The sequence below is a fragment of the Macadamia integrifolia genome, chromosome 14 (genome assembly GCF_013358625.1).
Source record: "Macadamia integrifolia cultivar HAES 741 chromosome 14, SCU_Mint_v3, whole genome shotgun sequence".
Taxonomy (NCBI): Eukaryota; Viridiplantae; Streptophyta; class Magnoliopsida; order Proteales; family Proteaceae; genus Macadamia; species Macadamia integrifolia.
The window spans coordinates 25,162,864-25,185,141 of NC_056570.1; the positions used below are offsets into that span (position 1 = coordinate 25,162,864).

General features: G+C 41.5%; 1 protein-coding gene across 1 annotated transcript in view; it reads right to left on the bottom strand.

The window, feature by feature from the left end:
• The window catches only part of LOC122061098 (ubiquitin C-terminal hydrolase 13-like), a 120,071-nt gene that overhangs the window by 75,470 nt on the left and 22,323 nt on the right, over nucleotides 1–22,278 (bottom strand). The window contains exons 7-9 of the mRNA XM_042624284.1: nucleotides 21,896–22,023; nucleotides 20,962–21,084; nucleotides 14–97 (exon numbers count right to left, since the gene is read on the bottom strand). Of these exons, the coding sequence (XP_042480218.1) occupies nucleotides 14–97; nucleotides 20,962–21,084; nucleotides 21,896–22,023 (335 nt within the window). The remainder of the gene's footprint in view (nucleotides 1–13; nucleotides 98–20,961; nucleotides 21,085–21,895; nucleotides 22,024–22,278) is intronic.

A 22,278-nucleotide genomic window follows, 5' to 3' on the forward strand; every position in this document is an offset into this window, starting at 1 on the left:
AAAAAAAGACAACATTTACTGGCCCAAGCTCCATTTCCAAGAATAATTTGAGTCCCGCACTATGCGTTTCATTTGAAACCTCGCTCAGCTGTCCAACCTACAAAGAAGGTTGCAAAAATTATACAATATACGTCTTCCATGTTTAAGGCAGTAATAACACTAGATTACCAATCACCATGTTGACAGAAAGGCCTAAACCAGCTGGGGTTTCAAAGATACTTTATACTGGGAAATTGGGGTTTGACAATAATTTCAACCCTCTATAAAGTTTTATCATAAATACTGACAGAGCCTATGCAAACAGTTTGAATTCAAGGAAACAGCTTGTCCGTGATGTGGAGGAGAAGCTGCATACATCTGCCCCTCCCCAAACCCTGCAGTAATGGAAGCCTCGTGCACTAGGTACGTTGTTCAATGTTTTCCAGGTAAATCACTAATTCTTTTTTTTTTTTCCTTTTTTTCCTTTTTTTTTTTTTTGGGGTTGGGGGTGTGGGGCTGGAAAGATATATTATATTTAACATCCACCTTATAGGATGGATGAAGTGGAGAGGTGTGACTAGAGTTCAGTGTGATCAACGTATTCTAGTAAAGCTTAAAGAAAAATTTTACAAGACTGTCATACGACTGAGTATGACGTATGGTGTCGAATATTGGGGAAGTTAAGAAGTGCCATATAAATAAACTAGGGAAAATCTCTAGTACCACCCCTGTAACTAACCCGAATTCCACGTGACACCAAATTTTTTGAGAAATGCCACCCCCACTTTCATAACTAAATAACTGATATGTCCACTCCATTAGTTTTTGTTCCCCATTAAGTGATGACATCAGCAGGTTAGAGTTTACTAAATAGCTAAACTACCCTTGAAGAAGGGTAAACTTACCGCTCTACTCTTCATTGCAAACACCCCCAAAACAAAGATATTAGTTAGGGCTTCTATTTCTTCATTGCAAAACCTTCCATTTCCGACGAAGGCAATTACTCTCGACAAACTGCTATCCTCCAACAAAAAAGCTCCCACCCCTGTCCATGCACCTTCCCTTCCCTTCCCTTCCCTTCCCTTCCCTGCCACACCCCCCAGCCCTACAACCCCACCCCACCCTCTCTCTTCCAAACCCATGCCAATGGAGAATTCACCTGTGCTGCTCGCCCCAAAAGGTTTAAGTAAGAAACATGAATCTGTTAAGAGTTATTATCCAATGTCTTTACTCCCTAGGCTATAAAAAGTAAGTATCCCAATTGGAATCTGAATCTGAATCTGAAATTTCTTAAAAATCATCGGAATTCATGTTGCTAGAATCCCAAACCCTTAATGCTTTTGTCGAACTTGAGGATTTGGTAGAAAGAATTCGAGATTCAGCTTCCTTCTCAATCTTCAGGCATTGTATCCTGGAGTGCTTGAACTGTGGAGATGACTTCTCAGCTTTGGCTGTTCTTAGAAAACACATTTCTGTATTGGGGGGAGACACTGAGAAGGTTTACAAGCTTATGTATGGTATCATTTCTTTGGAGGACATGAGTTGGGTAGTATGGACAATAGTCATATTAGAGAAATGAGATGAAGGTTGTTGGATGAGTTGGAGAGGTTGCTTCCACCAATTGTTGTGCCTGAGAGAAGATTGGAATAGTTGGTTGAGATGGCGCTTACTACTCAGATGGATTCTTGTATCTAGAACAACTCATCTGATGAATTTCACTATACAAGGACTTTTGTTACGGTCATGATTAGATCCCTACTGAGATTATGCAGGAGTGGTGGGTTAGTGGTGGGTCCCACTTAAGTTTCATTCAACAATGTAGTTGGTTATATGGAGGGATATAACAGAGTAAAAATGGTCTTTTTCTTTCTTTCTTTTTTTCCAAAGTTTTTGGTTGGCATCATTTACTCAAACTGGGTGCGGTTTATATTTTTCAAAAAAATTAGTGTCACGTGGAATTCGGGTTAGTTACAGGGGTGATACTAGAAATTTCCTAATAAACTAAATGTAGCAAAGATGATGATGTTGAGATGCACGTGTGGCAAAACTAGGAAGGATAAAGTAACGAATGGCCACATTAGAGCTGGGTTGGAGCAGCTCCGATTCCTGATAAACTTCAAGAGAGTCGTTTAATCCATGTTCAATGGAGACCTAGGGATGCCCTGCACGGAGGAGTGATTTGATTCAAATTGAGGGAACTAAAAGAGGAATTTGGCTCGTCTCCAATTCTTTACCAATTCCTAATCACCATACATGTGTCCCATTTTGATCCAACGGCTATGGATCAAACCCCTTTTTCCCCATTTTTTTCTCCTCCCTCCCTCTTCTTCATTTTCTCCTCCTACCTCCCTTCCCTTCTTCGTTCAGGTTTGTAGGGCTCCTCTCGTTCTTCTTCTAATTTATGTCATTCTTTTTTCTGGGTAGCACCAACATCCTCACAAAGTTGGATCAAACCTCTTTTTTCTCCCAAATTAGGAACAGTTCAAATAGTTATGGGTTTAGTCTGGGCAATTTCAACCGATTACGGCTGATACCACCGATTCTACCCTGTTCATATGTCTATATCATCCTAGTCGGAGTACACCGGTAGCAGAACAAAGTAATATACAGAATAGGGGATAGGTTTGAGAAGTTAATTTTGGGAATGAGTTTGAATCCAAAAATCCAGGTGTTACTGCTGGTGCATGGATTCACAAACGATAACGACGAAGGATGCACTCGAAAAAAATAAAGTTAATTGGCAGTCCAGTTTCATTCCAATCGGAGTTGTGAATTTTGGGATAAGAGATTGGACAACGCCTATCCCAAGACCGGCCAATACGATCCGATCATGGCCGACATTTCACAGAATATCGGAATGATAATTGTTGTAAGAAGGATCAATACACCTGATCTGATCCCGAGATTGAAAACCCTAGAAATTCTTCGCACACCAACACACACACACACAGAAGATTTAATGCTTGATGTAAGAGAAAGTCCGAGTTGAGACCTAGATCCATGTAATCCACCTCCCAACATCACACCATGAGCAGGTGAAGATGAAGCAGAAGAAGCCCTAGATTAAGAAGAAGCCGCCGCCACACTAGATTCCATCCTCCTCTTCTTCTTCTCTAACCCTTTCACACCTCTCTTTCTCCGAGTGTGGATCCCTCTCTCTCCCTTATTTGGTCTGCAGACCCTTTTTTTTTGGAGAAAAAAAGGGGTTTCATTTACAGCTGTTGGATTAGAATAGGACACATGTCGCATGTAGGTAGAGAATTAGTAGATGAAGAATTGGAGACGACCCAAATCCCTAAAAGAACCAAGGGCAGGCCTAAATTCACCATAGGAGAAGTGGTGAGGGAAGACATGCTTAGCTTAAGCCTCATGTCATGTATGACTTCAAATAGAGCGATTGAAGGGCAAGGATCCATGCGGCAACCCCAATTAGTTGGGGTAAGGCTATGTTGTTGTACCCTCCTTATCCCTACCCAACCCACCTAAAAAGCGGGTAAAGGTGGGACTTCATTGATTCTTGCTCTTGTATTTAATAATCAAGTCCCCCACCCCATGCCATCCCGAGGATAAGATACACTGTTGGGTTTGCTATGGTCCCACCAAATACCAGATGCCAAGTAATAAGTAAAGAGCTGCAAATCTATAATTTATCACAAGTTCTCAAAGTGGTGTGGCAAACTTGTAATAAACCAAAATTTGAAAGGCTATTGTGTGATATAATGGGATATGAGAAACTGTGAGCGGCATTAAGGGAAAATGAAGGATAAAATAGAGAAAGAAAAAGTATCGTGGGAGAAGGGTTGTCTTCAACCTCACGATCTCTCAAACCAGAAACCAGCAGTAAAAGGGGTCTTTGAATCATATGTTTAGAACTGTTCAACGGGATCTCCAAACGAACCAGGATATTGGAAAGAGTCTTCCAACTCTTAAATCTACTGCAATCAGCAAACTAAGGGCTGATTAGAAATATTGGAGATGGAACTTGGCAGAAGTACAGGAACCAGTCCCGGTTGCAGGTATGTTGCTCACAAGAAGAAAGGAATCAGGGAGATACTTTGGTTTAGATAACCCAAGAAAGGGAATCCTTTCCCAAAATCTCAGGTCGATGAGCAGATATCAAGGGAGATATAATGGCTTCATCCCACTCCAAACAGCAATGCAAACAATGGGGGGAAAATAGAATAATAGAAATAAAAAGAAAATAAAAAATAGAGGAAAAAGAAAGACAAAGGATTTCTCGCATGAGAATGAGAGAGAGAGAGAACACGATGGCCAGCAGGCTCTGCCACACCACAGTAACTCAAAATCAATTCATTCTAAATCAACTGGCTATTATGCTCCATTGCTGATGCAGATCCGGGCTCCAAATTCAGAATCGGATCACTTAGAAGCCCACAATAATGATAGATAGCTCACATTCGAAGGACTGGTGGAAAATCCGTAATATCCAAGCAACTAGGTCCTTAAGAGTGAACAAATAGTAGATGGGACATAACTGGAAATTACAACTTTGAGGAATGGGGGTAATCTGAAAATTAAAGAAGATTGGGGGCAAATAGGACTAAAGTTTGGGTTGTTGGGAACATGCCCGCACTCCTTAATGTGTTTTGGTGTTAACAAACAAACATGCGTCTTTAACTTGATTTGATAAAGCGTGATTAGCTTGAAGAAAGTGTGATCAGCTTGAAGAAACACCTAGAAGGGTCGAATCAAGATCAAGGAAGAACTCATGAAGACATGACCTTGAAGCTTCAAGAAATGGAATATCGAGATGAAGACCTCAAGAATGAAGATGAAGACCTCAAGACCGAAGATGAAGACCATAGGATAGATAGTACATTTTGTATTTTGTACACACATTGCATATGCACGCACCTCATGCATCATACTAGAATGACCTTAGGTGGTATAGTACAATATGTTCTAGTAAAATTCTGTGAAAACAGATTAACCTGACTTAAGGGCATTTTGGGCAACCTTAGAGTTGGTATCAGGAAATGGACTCTACGTAAAAGTTGTAGGAAATCGAGTCACGATTCCAACACAACTGGTTTCGGATTAACCCGAGGTCGGAGCGAAAAGGTGTGGTCAAAACACTGACGACTGGTCAGTATGGCAGGGTTTTGCCAAAACAGAGCCTATCATGTTGGCGGTCGACTGGCTGGAAGCACCGGTTGACCGGAACTGTCCAAGACCATAGCAGGTCGACTGGCAGAAAATCCTGGTCTACCGGTGACTCCCTGGAAGAGCTCCAACGGCTAGTTTTTGACCCTAATGGCTCTTTCTGGTCGACCGGCTATCGATGGCAGTCGACTGGTGGTCCCAGAATACGACTGTTAGAGCCTGATTTCCTACCCAAATTGCTTCACTAAACTCATCCATAAATACCCTAGTTGCTCTTAATTAAATATCAGTTAAGCAAGAGCATTAAGAGCACTATTGTGAGCATTCAAGAGTCATTAAGATTATTCTATCCTACTCGAGCTGTTCGATTCTTTGAATCCCAACAAGAGTTCAAGTCTCAATCAAGTCCTCCACTCTTTCCTGTGCAAGTCAAAGCCATAGAGAGGACTTTACATAAGGTGCATCATTTATCTCTCATCTTTATCATTTGCACCACACTTGAGGTATTCCTCTTATTCCACTACTCCTTACTTTTACTGTTTTTACAACTCTAGACTGTACTTAGGGTTGTAAGGATTCTCTTATCCTAAAAAGAGGAAAGTGTCTCTCTACCTCCAAAAGAGATTGTAAAGGCACCTCTCTGCCTGAAAAGGATATTTGTAATGATACTCTTATCCGTGAAAAAATTGTAAAGGTTTTCTTCCCTACCTACCGTACTGAAGGGAGAACTAGTGGAATACCTTACAGGAGGATTCTTGTAGGGAGTGGATTAGACTCGGATTGAGTCGAACCACTATAATTCTCGGTGTCGTGTGATTGTGCCAGTTTTATTTTCATTCCGCATTTTTATTTCCAATCACATTTGGACCTATACATCGAAAAGAATTAAATTTCCACTAGAGTAACCTATTCACCCCTCCAGGTTATTTCAATTGGTATCAGAGCAAGAGCTCAAATTATTTAAGACTATATTTGTCTTAAAAGTGAGTCAAAGACCATTGTCACATTCCAAGGACCACAGAGGGCATGAACGCCTCGAGACCCCCTTACTTTAATGGAGAGAATTTTTCTTTCTGGAAGTGCAGATTCAAAAATTTTATTTGGTCATAACATCTTCGTATGGAGAGTCATAGAGAATGGACCATACACCATCACCAAAATGGTTGACGGAAAGACAATACCAAAAGAAGAAGGAGAATGGACAGCTGATGACATTACTCTCATCCAGTACAACTTTCATGCAATCACGTTCCTTCAGTTTGCCCTCAACGAGCAAGAGTTCAACTGGGTCATAGCATGTGACACAACAAAAGAGATTTGGGATATGCTTCTAGTCACACATGAAGGTACGGAAGAGGTAAAGGAAAGAAAAGTAGACCAACTTGTTTCTGATTACGAATCCTTCTTTATGAAAGAAAATGAGTCTAGAACATCTATGTTAACAAGATTTACTGATATTGTGAATAGTCTCAAGAGTTTAGGTAAAACTTTCACTAACGCTGAAAAAGTCAAAAAGATCTTGAGAGCTTTGCCTACAGCTTGGAGACCCAAGAAAACAGCAATAGAAGAAGCCAAAGATTTGACGAAGATTTTTTTGGATTACTTGCTTGGATCTCTACAAACTCATGAAGTAGAGTTGAATGCCGACAAACCAAATTCTGAGAACAAAAGAAGAACCAAAGCTCTAAAATTGTCTTAGACAATTGAAGAAGTAAGCGACGATGATGAAGATAAAGAGTTCGATATGGAGAAGGAAATTTCACTCATCACGAGGAAGTTCAACAAATTCCTCCAAAAGAAAGGAAGAATGCAACACAAAAACAAATCCTACGGAGACAAACCCTATGGTGAAAAAGGTAAATCTAAATTCAAACCTAAGGAAACCTCTTCTAAAAATGTAATGTGTTTTGAGTGCAGAAAGCCTAGACACTTCAGAACCAAATGCCCACATAAATCAAAGAAGAAGGCTTATGCAGCCATATGGGACTCAAGTGATGAAGAAGGAAAAAGTGAATCTGAAAAAGTCACCAACCTAGCCTTGATGGTTATCGGAGATGAAGAACAAGAGGTATGTTAAACCCTACCTGAATCCTTAATGAATGACTCTAATGAGGAACTTCAAGAAGCCTTCGAAGCCCTATATGAAGATAGTCTCAAATTAGAGTCTGATAAGAATGATCTAGAAAAAGAGGTTGACACACTCAACAAAAGAGTGGATGCACTAACCTCAAAGGTGAGCGAACTTGAGAAAGAAAACTCCAAGTTGAACTCCACCCTTTGCACTTTCACCCAAGGGCAAAGGAACCTCGGCAACCTCCTTGGATCTCAAAGGAAAGGTCCTAATGAAAGAGAAGGACTGGGTTATAATGGACAAAATCCATCTAGGAGGAAAGAAAAACAAAGTGAGAATCCAAGAAGGGGTGACCAAAGAAACCAAGCATCCACCCCTCACATCAAATGAGGTTTCTATAAAAAGACAGGACATTCCATAAACCAATGTCATGCTAGGAAAAGAAAGACCACCAACTCTCAAATTGAAAGACCAAGAGTTAGCCATGCTTACTACTACACACCCCAAAGAAGGCAATATTGGCCTCAAGAAGATTCTAGACCTATGCCTAGGTATAGAAGATCTCAACCTCAAAGAGAATACTCTATTGAGAGGCCCCAAAGGCAATACCAAAAGTATGGGAACTACCCTCGGAAGTCTTACAGACCACAAGGGAAACACCAAACCCAAGGATCCTATAGACCTCAAAGTTACCATACTCCTCAAAGACCAAATGGGTCTTATGAATCTCAAAGGACCCAAAGAAACCCAAGGTCATCCCAAAGGCAGAACCAAAGACCTAAAAAGTACAAGACCACTTGGGTTCCAGTATGAACTTTTGACACTAACAATGACGGACCCATGAGATTATGCGGACAAATGTACGATTGAACTTTTGTTATAGGTTTTCTTGAAGAATAAGGTGGAAGCCAAATGGGTAATCGATAGTGGATGGTCCAAACACATGACATCCAACAAGAACCTATTCTCAAGCTTACGGGACTACGACGGAGGATGGGTCTCCTTTAGAGATGACAGCAAAGGAAAAATTGTTGGAATTGAAAAAATAAAACTTGGAGGTATTTCAATCACAAATGTTTATTTTGTGAAAAATCTGAATTATAATCTTCTGAGTGTAAGTCAGTTATGTGGTATTGGATACAAAGTAGAATTTAATGTTTCTCATTGTTGCATCAAATATGCAAATGATAATCTAATTCTAAAAGGATCTAGGAAAAACAATATCTATGTTTGCATGTTTGAAGAATCTAGTCCCTTGAATGCATGTTTGGTTTCTAACCATAGTGAATGCTCATTATGGCATAGAAGACTTGGACATATGAATGTCAAGTTGATCCAAACCAATGCATCCAAGGATCTTGCTAGGAACCTTCCTAAGATCAAGTATGAGAAAAAAAATTTCTGTGATGCTTGTCAAAAGGGCAAACAAACCAAAGTTTCCCATAAGTCCAAGAACATTGTTTCTTCCTCTAAACCATTGGAACTCCTTCATTTAGACTTGTTTGGACCTATCAATGTATCTAGTATGAATAGTAAAAGTTATACTTTTGTAATTGTAGATGACTACTCTAGATACACTTGGACTTGATAACTTAATATCACTTAATGTTTATCTACCAATTGCAAACATACTTTTGTAATTGTAGATAACTTAATATGACTTAATGTTAATTTTTTATGATTTAATATGGCTAATTGTTGATTTTTAATGACTTGATGTTGCTTAATCTTTATTTTTTATGATACAAGGTATATATATAGCTTACTAAATAATGTTAGAAAATAGGGAAAATAAACAATAACACTTGTTCGCCTTAAGGCGGGCGCCTTCTCGCCTAAGCGCTTAGACAACCCTCCACTGCCTTGGTTCGCCTTGGCGCCGTGACAACTATGTCTACAAGTTGTTCTTCTATACAAACATGACTTGTAGAGTTGACTCATTGTTGTAGCTTTTCTCGAACAAAGTGACAGTCCACCTCAATGTGTTCCGTCCTCTCATGGAACATTGGATTTGACGCACTATGGATTGTAGCTTGGTTATCACACCACATGATGTAGACTAGATAGGTGAACTAACCAAGTCTCAACTGCAGAAACTTTTTAATCAAAGAACAACCAGATTTCAACTAATATAAACCAATTAAATCAGACAAACAGAAACAAAGCCAACCAGCAGCTACCGATCTCAAAAAACCCAGTGATATCTAGGACCGATCAGTACCAGACAGATAGAGATAAACCAGGGACTGATGGTAATTCAAATAGGTTCAATTCAGCAGTAAACAATGAACCATAATCTAAAGATATCAGTAAGAACTCAACCAAACCAATCAATCACAATTCTGGTTATGGCAGATCACTAAAAGACAAAAACATGGTGATTTTTAATAACTCACCAATGGCTGAACAGAAATAGCCAAAAATTGGATCGATCCTTAGTGGGATAGAGAGGGACTGTCGACCAGAATTTTAGGACAAACCCATGGCTGGATTTGAATCAATAGCAAGGACCGATTATACTTCTACAGAAATTCTGGGCAGAAAATTAGAAGAACAAATACCTGGTATTCTAATCAATAGTAACTGTTTAAGATAAATTTGAAGAGAGAAAAAAAAAACACTTGTAGAACCACCTGGGCTTCTCACCGCAAGGCGTCGACCAAATCAAACACCAGCCCCATCGTCCTTGATCAAACACAAGGTAAATCTCAGCAGAGACATTGCAACGGCAGCAGCAGTTTTTTTGTTCTTAAGATCGTGGGGCTTAGTGGGAGCCCTCTCCATAATTTATAATAATGATTGGGGGGGGGGGGGGTTTACAAATATGAAACTAAATAAAAGACAACTCCCCAATTCTGAAAAGAGAAACTAGGAAAATACAAAGACTGAGATTAGAAACTAACTTTTAACGGAATTTAGAAACTAAATTAGCAACTAATTAACCCCCATCAAGGCCCAAATCATGGGCCAATAAACTAGGCCCGGTCGACCCATCTCAGCCACTATGGTCGACCCTCTTCTTCCTCCTTGAGTAGGTCTTCAATGCTGCATCACCACAATTGCATAGAAGTGCATGCAAGCCCAAGTTCCATCAACAGCTGCTTTATCCACATTAGCTCACACGTGACATGAGTCATGGCACGATACTCAGACTCTACACTAGATCTCGCCACAACAGCTTGCTTTTTTCTTTTTCAATACGCAAGATTTCCACCAACAAAAGTACAGTATCATGAGAGATCCAGCCCAATCAGCATCACAGAAAATTTCAATATAATTATGTCCATGATCAAAGTACAACAGACCATAAGCTGGAGCTTTCTTGAGATATCTCAGAATGTAAACAACGACATCCCAATGTGAAGTTCATAGAGACGAAAGAAACTAACTCATAACATTAATAGGGAAGGCAATGTCAAGTCGAGTCATAGTCAAATAATTCAGCATTCCCACCAACCTCCTGTACTTCTTAGGATCTTCTAACATATCACCTCCTTCAGACATATAAGTTTCACATTTGGATCCATTAGAGTGTCAAGGGGTTTGGTCAACATACCAACTTCTGTAAGTAAATCCAAAACATACTTTATCTGAGACAAGAAATTCCATTTTCTTGACTGAGCAACTTCAATCCCTAGAAAGTACTTCAACCTTCCTAGATCCTTAGTTTGAAAGTGTTGCTACAAATGTGCTTTCAAACTTTGGATTCCATCATCTCTAGTAATAACAATGTCATCAACATACAATCAGAAATATCCTCCCTATACCAAACCTTTGATAAAACACATAATGATCATTGTCACACCTTGACAGCCCAAATGCACAAACCACATCAGTAAACCTACCAAAACAAGCCTGAGGAGATTGTTTCAACCCATACAAGGACTTCTTAAGCTTACACACCTTTTGACACTCCCTCCAAGCAAAAAACCCTAGAGGTTGCTCCATATACACCTCCTCATGCAAATCACCGTGAAGAATCCATTCTTCACATCAAGCTGAAACAACGGCCAATGAGATGATGCCGCAAGAGAAATCAAAATATAAACAGAAGCCAATTTGGTAACAGGAGAAAAGGTATCCAGATAGTCAACACCATAAATCTGGGCATACCCCTTCGCAACCAACCGAGCTTTCAAAGGTGTAAGAGACCCATTAGGGTTAACCACATAAACCAAACGACAACCAATAGTCTTCTTGCCAGGAGGCAATCGTACAAGATCCCAAGTCTGGTTTTCTTCCAAAGCAAGCAGTTCATCTTCCATTGCTATCCTCCAGCCAACAGTCACTCCTAACAGTAATTTCAGTAGATTCTTCAAACCATATGATTGATGTCAGTCAATCAAACCTCCATACATAAATCAGAAAAATAGGGGATGAAATCACCCCCTCTAGAGAATCGTGAGCCCTTTAAGAAGAACCAGTAACAGCTAATAATTTGACTATTACTTAGCTGTAGACTGATAACAGGAACTGATCTTAGATCATGTCAGGGATCAGCTCTTATACCATGTAAATAAGAGAGAAAGAGCTGCTACTTGGGTAATGGGAGTCCCAATCGATGAGATTTGGCGGCCTTGCTCAATTCATTATATAGACTAGCAATTACATACTCCTAGTAGCCAATAGGAAATATACTCCTAGTAGGAATAGAAAGCAATAAAATAGGAAACAAATCTAACTCCTAATTCTAATCTACTAACCAATTATAGTTAGACTAGAATGCTCATAAGGGGAGTCGTGGCTTGCGCTGGACATCTGGCGACAACTCTTCTATCTCACGCACTACTTTTAATACAGGTGCTGGCTCTCACAGCTGTGAAGGATTTTGAAGCCCCCACTCAAAGGTTTGAGTCGCCCAAGGATAGGGAATCCACGACCAGAGTTTCAGTCCTAGAAGGTCAAATGTGAGGAAGATCGATCTACCATATTAGGGCGGCCACTGTTACCCAGAAACAGAGGCATTGAGAAAAAACCAGAAAATAACAAGAATGAAGAAGAAGAAATAAAGAGGAAGTAGGAGAATGGAAGGGAAGAGATGAGAGAAATTTCAGAGAAGGAGAAAGAGGAGTTCGGCAGCTATGGTTTCAACCAAAAGAAGCTATTTCATTCAACTTCAATTCAAAACTTCAAATCTAATCTGTCAACAATGGACTACACAACCATATATAAAGACTCAAAAACCTACCTCCATAATCTGAAATGGAATTAAACTTGCATCTAAATCTAAATCATAGAAATAAAATCTTTCTCAAATAACAGTAGTACCAAACTAAGTTCTAACTCTAGAAGGAAAGAAAGAAAAAATCAAAAGATATTCCTGAACCCAACGCCCAACTGCATCAATTGCACTACAGAATGATAGGCTTAGCTATATAAACTCCTAAACATTAGAAACTCTTAACTACGAAACTAAGAACAACTTAAGCTAGGAAACCAAACATCCTACGTAGCTAAACTAGCAAAAATAAGAAGACCACAAATCACCCTCAAATAGAAAATAGATATCTAATTATCCTACTAGACCCGAATTCCAATTCGGGCCCGATTCCTGGTAGGAGCTCTCAAATAGGTATGGCCCCGGTCCAAGGAAGTCCTCCTACATCCCCCAACATTGAGAGAAAGGCAAAACACCCAAGAAAGCTTTGCATTGTCTAAGAACAATGCATTCTAACTTCCAAAACAGAAGTGCAGCAACGAGATACACTCCCAAAACAACAATTAAGTGACTTTCTCCTAATGACATCGCAAAGGGCAAATTGATTGTGGATTTTTATAGTGCATACTTCATAAGGTGAAACATTGTGACAAAGTAAGATATAGTCCGCTGAAGGGAATGGCTCCCTTCACCAAACGAAACATGAGATTAGAATAATTACAACCCCAGCTCGAAATTTTTATTTTTTTTTTTTAAATTAATAAATAACATTAAAAACAAGAGAGAAGCAGCCCTGAGGGGAAAGGAAAGATTATGGGAGGGGAGGAGGAATGCAAAAGTGAAATGGGCAAACCCCAGGAAACAACAGTAAGCCTATACCTTGTGGAGTACCTAACAAGCCTATGGGGGAGGTACGCTAGTTTGGAGCTCTCATAGAAGACGGCATTCCAAATCATATCAAAAGATCTAGATTTGACAGTCCATCTTCGAAGATTGTGCTCCATCCAAATGTGGTTGATCGTGGCATAGAAGGCACGTTTTCCCACAGTATCACAGATAGAGCCACTAGCAAAAGTCATGTCAACCCAAATTCATTCTCTCAGAAGGGGGAGGGGGAGGCCGGAACCCACCCAGCAAGAGGCAAGAACTCTTTTCCAGATGGAAGCGGAAAAGGGGCAATGAAAGAATAGATGGTTGGAATCTTCGGTTCTATTCCAGTAGAGGCAGCAAGCTAAGGGGACAGAGATGTGTGTATGAATAAGGAAGGATAGGGTGGAGAAACAATTGGATAAGGCTTGCCAAGCAGTGAAGCTATGCCGAGGGATATGGCCCTTAAACAAAACAATATACTACCAAGGAGTAAGAGGATTATGGGGTCTAAGAAGGTCCCAGGCAGAGGAAGAAGAGAAAGATTTAGCAGGGGAGTGGGACCAAACAAGTATGTCCGCCCTTCCCTGGTGGCATGAGGGAATTTGGGGGGGGGGGGGGGGAAGACCAAATGTCAGAAAAGGGAGGGATGGAAGGATGCGGGGGCAAGGACCATTGGATAAGATGGACGCAACAAGGGCATCCCTAGGGAGGCCATAAGAGTAGACATCTCAAGCTCTAATAATAGAAAGTCAGAAAGACGAACACTAGTCGAGTGCCAGTTGTCGAGCAAAAGAAGGGTAGAGGTGCCATCATCAATGAGAGAGGAGAAGTCTTAAGACCAATGGGTCTAAGATTTAGGATTTTGTGCAAGACCAAGGAAGCATTGGGGGATGGGAAGAGTCCAAAGGGAGTCCCTCTTGAGATAGTGGGAATACACCCAAGATGTCCAAATGTCATATGCTTAGAGGCGAGCTTCCAAAGAAGCTTGAGGATACCAGCTAAGTTAACATCCTGGATTCTCCTGAGGCCAAAGGCCTCCTTCCATCTTGGGGAGACAGACAGAGGCCCAACTGAGGGGGTGAAGAAGTCTAGAGGAATCATTACCTTCATAGAGAAAGGAGCATAAAAGGGATTCAGCTTTCTTGATGGAGGATAGGGGAAGCTCATAAACACCAGACCAGTAAATGTAACTGGATTGGAGGACCGATCTGATGACCGAATGAGAGGAGCTTACCCTTCAAGAGTTGAAGCCTTTCTCTAATGAGGTCTATCATATGGGTGTAGCGGTGAGCAGTTTGTCTAGCAAAGATAAAGAGGAGACCGAGGTGTTTGACTAGAAGGGATCCAAGAGAGAACCCGGTAAGAGTAAGGAGGTGGAATTCGGAGGCATCAGAGACCCCAGAGAGGAAGAGTTGGGATTTAAGAAGATTGACACGAAGACCAGATAACAACTCAAATTGATGAAGAGAGGACATGATTGTGCTAATGGAGAGAGGATCAGCTTTAAAAAATATCATAAGATCATCACAAAATCAAGGTGAGACCGTGGGAGAGAGCAAGAGATTTGCATTTAAGTAGGGGGCTAAGGACATGGCTTGATAAGGGCTAAGGAGCGAGGAGAAGAAATGCCAGAGTGGATCCGGTGGATAAACATCGAGGGAAAGGACATGGCTTAAAGGACATTAGACTACATAAATCAAAGGCTTTATGGAGGTTAATTTTCAGAAGGGTGGAAGGGGAATGCGATTTATGATCAAATCCTCTTACCACTTCATGGCACAAGAGAATGTAGTTAGAGATGCTTTTGCCTGCAATAAAAGCCGATTGATTTGCACTAACCAGGGAGTAAATAACTTCTGGATCCTTAAAACAAGGATTTTGGCAATAAATATGTGTAGAAGGTTGCAAAGGGAGATCGGCCTAAAATCAGATATAGAGGCCAAAAGTGGTTTAGATCTACTAGGCCCCCAAGGGTGCCAATGCCAACAATTGCATATGCAGAATGATGTTTTGTTCTTGACTTTCCAACTGTAATTGAGCCATCCTCTCTAGCAGAACCCGTTTGTCCCTCAAACTGAGCCTTTGGCGGCTGGTGTCTTTTTTGCCCGAGACCGTGGGTAGCTTCTTAATCTAACAAGTGGAGTGATTGCTAAGGCATCTTTCCTCTCGTTCGTGTAGAAAATAATGAAGAAGTTCAGTTGGCCTCCCCTGGTATCTGGTCTTTTGCTCTCTCCTTGGGTTTTTTCAATCGAGACAGTTGAGTTCGTTTATGAAATTAGGAAAGTCAAGTTTGCAAAGAGGGCTAGCGCATCAATCTCATCTCCAATTCTTGATTATTGAGATGGAGATAAAGAAGCGCATCTTAGAAAGTACGTTGACAACCCGGATCACTCGACATCAATGACATATGTCGCATCTGGACGAGTACCAATCAATAAGCATTTCTTTCATTGGAATGAGGCAAAGGAAGGTATGACCAATATCATGGATCTGAGAGGGACTGAAGAAAAAAACTTTTGATGGCTTTGAGAAGATTAGGCTTGATGATGTTCTAACAAGAGGAGTAGACTCCCTTATTGAAGCCATAAGAACCAGGCGCTTCGTTAGCTTTATGGGAGAAGACAGTAGCAAACATTTCCTCATCAAAGGGTATGGCATGGAGGGAAGGGACGAGATGGGATGGGATGAATTTGTTAAAGAGGCCAAGAGGGATGGGGGGAGATGGGGAGGAAGGAGGGGAGAGAAGAGATCAGAAAAATAATTGGAGGCCTCAGCTTTAATGCCATCAAGAGACGAGAGATGGGTTCCCTCTCCGGTAGTGAGGGAGAGAATGGAGTTGGAGTTGGAGTTGGTTCTGGCTTTGAGAGATCTATGAAAGTAAGCAGTGTCGCCAAGCTCAAGCCACTTGATGACAGATTTTTGCTGGAGGAAGCTTGCTTTTTTCCAATGAGAGCGGCTAGCTCAATGGAGGAGGATTTATCTTCCTCATCTAGGGAGGAGTTAAGGGGTCAACATGAATCCTGGATTGGATGGATCCGAGCGAGGCTTTGCAAGAGAAGACTCTGGAATAAATGCCCCCAAAGGTGGAGAAGTTCCAAGCCTAAAAAGCATTTTTTACATTTTTTAACTTTTTGGCAAAAGCAACAAGGGGGGAGGAGAAGGCCTAGACAAGCTTATTCCACTCACAGTGAGGCAAAAGGAAGCCCTGTTGAGAAGACCACATAACAAATAATTTGAAAGGTTTGTGGTCAAAGGATATGAGAGGTTGGACAAGGAGGGAGATGGGACTGTGATCAAAAATACCAAGGAAATCAAAAGTGGCATGGGAGGAGGTGAAGGAGTCAAGCCAATGGTTATTAACAAGCAGACGGTCAAGCTTGCAGCCAATTCTGCTAGAGCCACTTCTTTTGTTATGCCAAGTAAATTTACATCCGGTCCAGCGAAGGTCATTGACTCCAAGATCATCCAAACTATTGAAAGCATCAACAGAGGAAGGATCAATGGAGATCCTTGCATCTTCTCATGGGCTCTTCTAACCATGTTAAAGTCACCCTCCCAAAGCCCAAGGGGACCAACATAGGGCCAAGGGATAGGAGATCATTCCAAAGGGAGATCCTATCAGGGGCGCGTTGTGGCAATAGATGGCAGTGAAAGCCACGGAGGAGGAGTTGGAAAAGTCCGAGATAGAAAGATGGATATATCGGGAGTAAGCAGAAGAAGAGGAGATGACAAACTTGTTGGGATCCCAGAGGACCAAATTCAACCAAAAGGACATTGGATGTAATTGGAAAGGAAAGACCAATAGGGGCGATAGAGGCGGTAAAGCACGGAGCCTTGGCTTCTAGAACTTTGGTTTCAAGGAGACAGTAAAAGATAGTGCGGGAGGACTTGATTTGGGATCTGACCTCAGCTTGCTTAGCTAGGGAATTAAGACCACAAACATTCCAGATGAACCAGATCATTTGGATTTACGGGGGTGTGGCAATAAAGGCTCAACAACAAATGAAGAGTCATGACCTTTGCGAGAAGAAGGCTTCTTCTTACGGTGCCTTTTGTACTCAGCAATAGTGGGGGAGCGAGCTTCCAAGGCCTGAAAGGGTAGGGAGGCCTAGGGGTTTGCAACAAGACTCGACTCAGAGGAGATCGAGGCACTGCAGGAGGTTGACTAAGGATGGTGTTGAGTGGCTAGAGGATGGGAACCATCCACAGGTGGAGCCAGCAAGATGTGGCATTGAGGGCCAGCTTCATAATCGAATTGGAGTTGTCCGCAAGAGGAGCCCACGTAGTATCCAGAGAAATAGTAACATCAGTGGAGAGGGAGCAGATGCAATTGCGGCCAAAGCCGTTGGAGGTGGCGAGAGCTTAAGGAGCAATTTTTGTAGGTGTTGCCTGCAAGAATATCGACACTATAGGAGGAGGGATAGTCGCCACCAAAGGAGAAGAGGAGGTGACAGCGGAGGAGCCCTCAAAGTCACCGGTGTAAGGTTTGAAGGAGACACAGACTTGGGGTCGGAGCCATTGGAGAAGATGAGACAGAGGGGGCAATGTTCGCAGGTGGAGCCTACGCGAAATTCTATACAAAAAAGAGGGGGAAATTCGCTGCTAAGGGAGAAGAGGTGTCTACCGAGGAGATGTCGATGATGCCAATGGTAAGGTTTGAAGAAGTCGCAAGAGAACAGAGGGTGGGGGGAGTCGGGCAGAGGAGAGGCATCCAATGGGTCGGGGGTCCAAGAGGGGACTGGATGGATATGAGGAGGTGGTTGAGTCAAATGGTTTGAGCTAAGGGCATGAACCGGGTGGTTAGGGGATTGGATAAGGTCAGGAAGGATAAGGTTCGGGCCAGTAAGAGGAGGGCTAGGAATAAAAGGAAGAGGTCTAGAAGAGGGAGTATGGTGGGCCTGAATAGAGGCAGGGCAGAGAGGTTTTAAGTGGGGAGGAAGAGATAAAAGAGGAGGGTTTCCGTTTGGAGGAGGATTAGGGTTTTAGGATTTTAAAGTAACAGGATCAAAGAGCAAAGAGCAAAGAGCAAAGAGAGGGAGGTGACAAAAGGAATGGGGGAGGACGCCAACCAACCAAAAGGGGGCTAGGAGGAAGCTGGCAAAGATCTCTGAATGGCAGAAGGGGAGCCAAAGGGGCTATATCTTCTTCCATACGAGACCGGGAGTCGTGGGATCGAAGGTCAAATCTATTATGCCCAGCCATCAGAGAATGGATATCTGGAGGATCAACCGAGGAATCGTCAGCGAGGGTTATGCTTGGGTGACTGCGCCAAGAGCGGGGGCCTCGCCAACGTCTTCTCCAACATCGGGCACGACTAGGCCCACAAACTACAAGCACTGCAATAGAGGGTCATTGAGTGAGGGAGAGCCACGGAGGTTAAATCTCGAGCATGAGCGGGGTGAGCCAAATCTTCAATGAATTTAGTGGATGAAGAGGAGCACGACTTGGTATGATGTCCAAATACCTTACAAGTGAAGCATTGTAAAGGAGTCCAATCAAAGTGAACCTTTTAGTGGAAACTGTAGCCCTCATCTACAATGATCTTGACAGACGAAGGAAGAGGGATATCTAGTGGGACGTCAATACAAATCTTAGGGAAGGCCAAGCGATCCATACGTTTAATTCGAATGTCAACGTAGAGAGATTTTCCTATGATGGAGCCGACGAGAATAAGATCTTGCTGGCACCAGTAATGGAGCGGTAAGTTGGGGAGAGAAACCCACAGGGAATGGAACTGAAGTCAAAATTGTTTAGCTGGGTATATTGGTCCATTGCTTAAGGAAGATGAGTCTTTTTCCCACTTGCCAGGGGCCACCCTAAAGAGCACGAATTTTGTCCCTTACTTCAAAGAATTTGAATACGAAAGCACCATTGTCAAGCAGAAACATGGACAGGGTACCAGACAGTCTCCATTGGTATTTAAGAGAAGATTTGACCACAGAGAATGGAGGACGGTTGCCAAGAAAATGACCAACTACGCAATATTGCCACTTAGATATCAAAGAAAAGGAAACCAGGACAAAGTCCAACCATGGAGTTGTAAGAATGGAGGGAGGGATGAAATGTAGGGAAAGGCCATCTGTGGAGGCATGGTGAGGGGCAGATTGTAAGCAGACAGAGTACGATTTGGTGGGCTGGAGGGCGGAGGGGTGGGGGAAGGCGAGGAAGAGGTGAAGGTTGTAGGATGGGGAGAGGACACAGTTCCAATGGCAGCAGCCACCGGAACAGGATAAGGGAGAGGCAAAGAATTAGGACATGGAGAGGGGGGAGTACCAGTTCAAGCTTCCCCAGCTCGAACTGGTACAAGTGGAGAAAAACAATAGCTTTTTCATCAATGCTTTATAATCTTTACCCAAAACTCTTCTTCTGAAATTTGTATTCACCTCATCAAATGAAGGAGCCCCAACCAAAGCAATGAATCAACTCAGTCAACACCTATAGAATGCATAATCAGGATGACAATTTCTGTGTAATAACACTTTGAACAAAAAGCGGAGGAGAAGGTCACACCCGCCTTGTTTTAGAGAGCACCAAGAAGTAAAGCAATGCATCTATTGCTGCATTCATGATAACTTAATTTAAGGGGAAAAAAGCTGCAAGAAATAAAGCAATACATGTAGTGCTAGATTCTTGATAACTTCTCAATATAGCATGTGACTTTAAAAAGTCACAGGTTTCAAACCGAAATGTGGGAAATTTCGACTGGACCAGTTGGTTCGACCCTTTAGGTGGAACAATCTCTTATATAACATGCTTTTAAGGGAAACTAAGTCTTCTATTCTCAAAATTCTACCCTTTCTCCTCTTTTTTTTCTCTGTGAAGTGGGAAACTTGGGAAAACACTCAAGATTTCCCCCCTTGTGCCCAAAAAACTTCATAAATAAGATTGGATCTTGCAAAATCTACCTAAGGAAGGTAACTGATGTTGATAGCGCATCTTATAGATGGGCAGTGACGGACTACCAAAACAATTGGGCCCAAAATGTGTCATTGGACGCATATATGATGCATTCAAAGGAGCGGCTACGAGATCTGCAGTGGTATGCAACTCATGGACTAAAACCGCTTAGACACTACTTGGAATTGACTTTTGAGTGTTGAGTGTTGAGTGTTGAGTGTTGAGTGTTGAGTGTTGAGTGTTGCGTTTTGAGTGTGAGTGTTGAGTCACTTGATTGTTGAGTGTTGAGAGATAACTCATATGATGTAATCTTATTATTTATTTTGGATCCTTTGTATTATCCATTTTGTATTTATGTAGAATGTAGATTACATATAGTGTAGACTATGTACTTATGTTGAGTCACTTGACTGTTATGTGTTGAGAGATAACTCATTATGATGTAATATTATTATTTATTTTGGATCCTTTGTATTATGTGTAGATTGTATACTACATATAATGTAAACCATGTACTTATGTAGTATAGTTTCAGACTTTCAGTCAACGACTCAACATACATTACCAAACTTTTGGTTCACCCCACAAGGATGACTTATGTGTTTTTTCTATGAAACTAATTATGTGAATGTGTTAGAAATGTCCAAATTATGTACACAAAAAAAACACATTTTGGGGGTCGAAACCAAAGTTTCCACCCAACCAGGAAAAATTCCTTGGTTTTCTCGAAATTTCCCAGGTTTCGACTGAAATTTTGGTCTCCCCAAAGGTCGAAACCTGGTTGAAACCCGATACCTTGAACCTTGAATATAGGTGCTGAAAACTAATAAAACAAATAAGATATGACATTGGAAGTACTTACCGTTTGTTGCTCTTCCTGACAAGTCAATGGCCTGCTTGGACGATAGGTATTGTTTTGACGCTTATCCCACAGCCAAAAGCGCAGGTTCTGCACCTGAATGCAAAACTCTTCAACAACCATTTCCTGCAAAGTACTTCAATAGTTAGATAAACAAAGGTCAAAAATAAGAACTTTATTATTGCAAGTTCTCTGCATGCATGAAACAGACCACAGTACCACACATCACAAAGGCTCTCTATGGTTGGATTACTATTTCAATTTCAGATTGGTTAATTAAAATAAGTCAGCAATACATTTTTTGTCAAGAAATTAAAATTGTGTGGTTGCATTAATTGAAAATAATTCAAGAACAAGAATTCAACCAAAGAGAGCCTTGTTAAAATGAACATTTCTTCATGAACCCAGTAAGTTAACAAAATAAGGGGAAAAAAGCAACGAGGAACACCATAACAAGATAAATAAAAATAAATGAAACCGGTAACTCCCCAACAGCACCAAAATAATGATCCATAAGAAGAGTTGGCCAATTGCTATAGTGTACAAGTAATACCAATTGCAAAGATCGGTAGCGAAATTGCACCACATGAAAACCAGTTCTCCACCCTACTCTAGAAGGTAACCTTGGGGGAAAAAAATCTACCCTCAGGGATTTTTTTTCCGCCAGGGGAGGGGGGCATTCCTCCTTGCAATTCTTTGTCTTTGTCACTTCAAAAATGTAAACCATGTCGAAAAATTTAAGGAATACGCTAATCCCCCAAACTAAAAGTAGACTGCCTTTACAGAAGCATTCAACACTATCAGCTCAGCTCGATAACAAATTATATCCCGTCATCTAAAGGGGAGAGGGAAAGTTCCTAAGCTACAACTTTGGAGGGGGAACATTATTTTTAAAAGATTGGCAGGATGATAATCAGAAATGCAAAATGCCGCTAACCTGAATCATAAGGTGAACAGTCACTCCAAGAAATATTCGGGACAAGAAGACAGAAGCACAAGTGCAAAGCCATCTGAGATCAGGAGGTGGAAACAGAAGAGCGATGACTATCAAATTGGAAAGTGCACCTATTCAAAATAAGGAGACAAACCTCGATTAAGAATTTCGTACCAAAAGGCCATAAAAGTAATCAAAGTTCAATAGACCAATACAGCAGATGACACCATTGACCCGGGGGGAGATGGCAACAGAAAAAATCATCTGAGAGAGGAAGAGAAAGATGTGAATGATGATATCATCGAGAGAGAGATGGTAACATAGATGACTGTCAAAGGTGAAGGTGACTTTAAACAAAAAAAATTGTGGGGGGGCGGGGGGGGGGT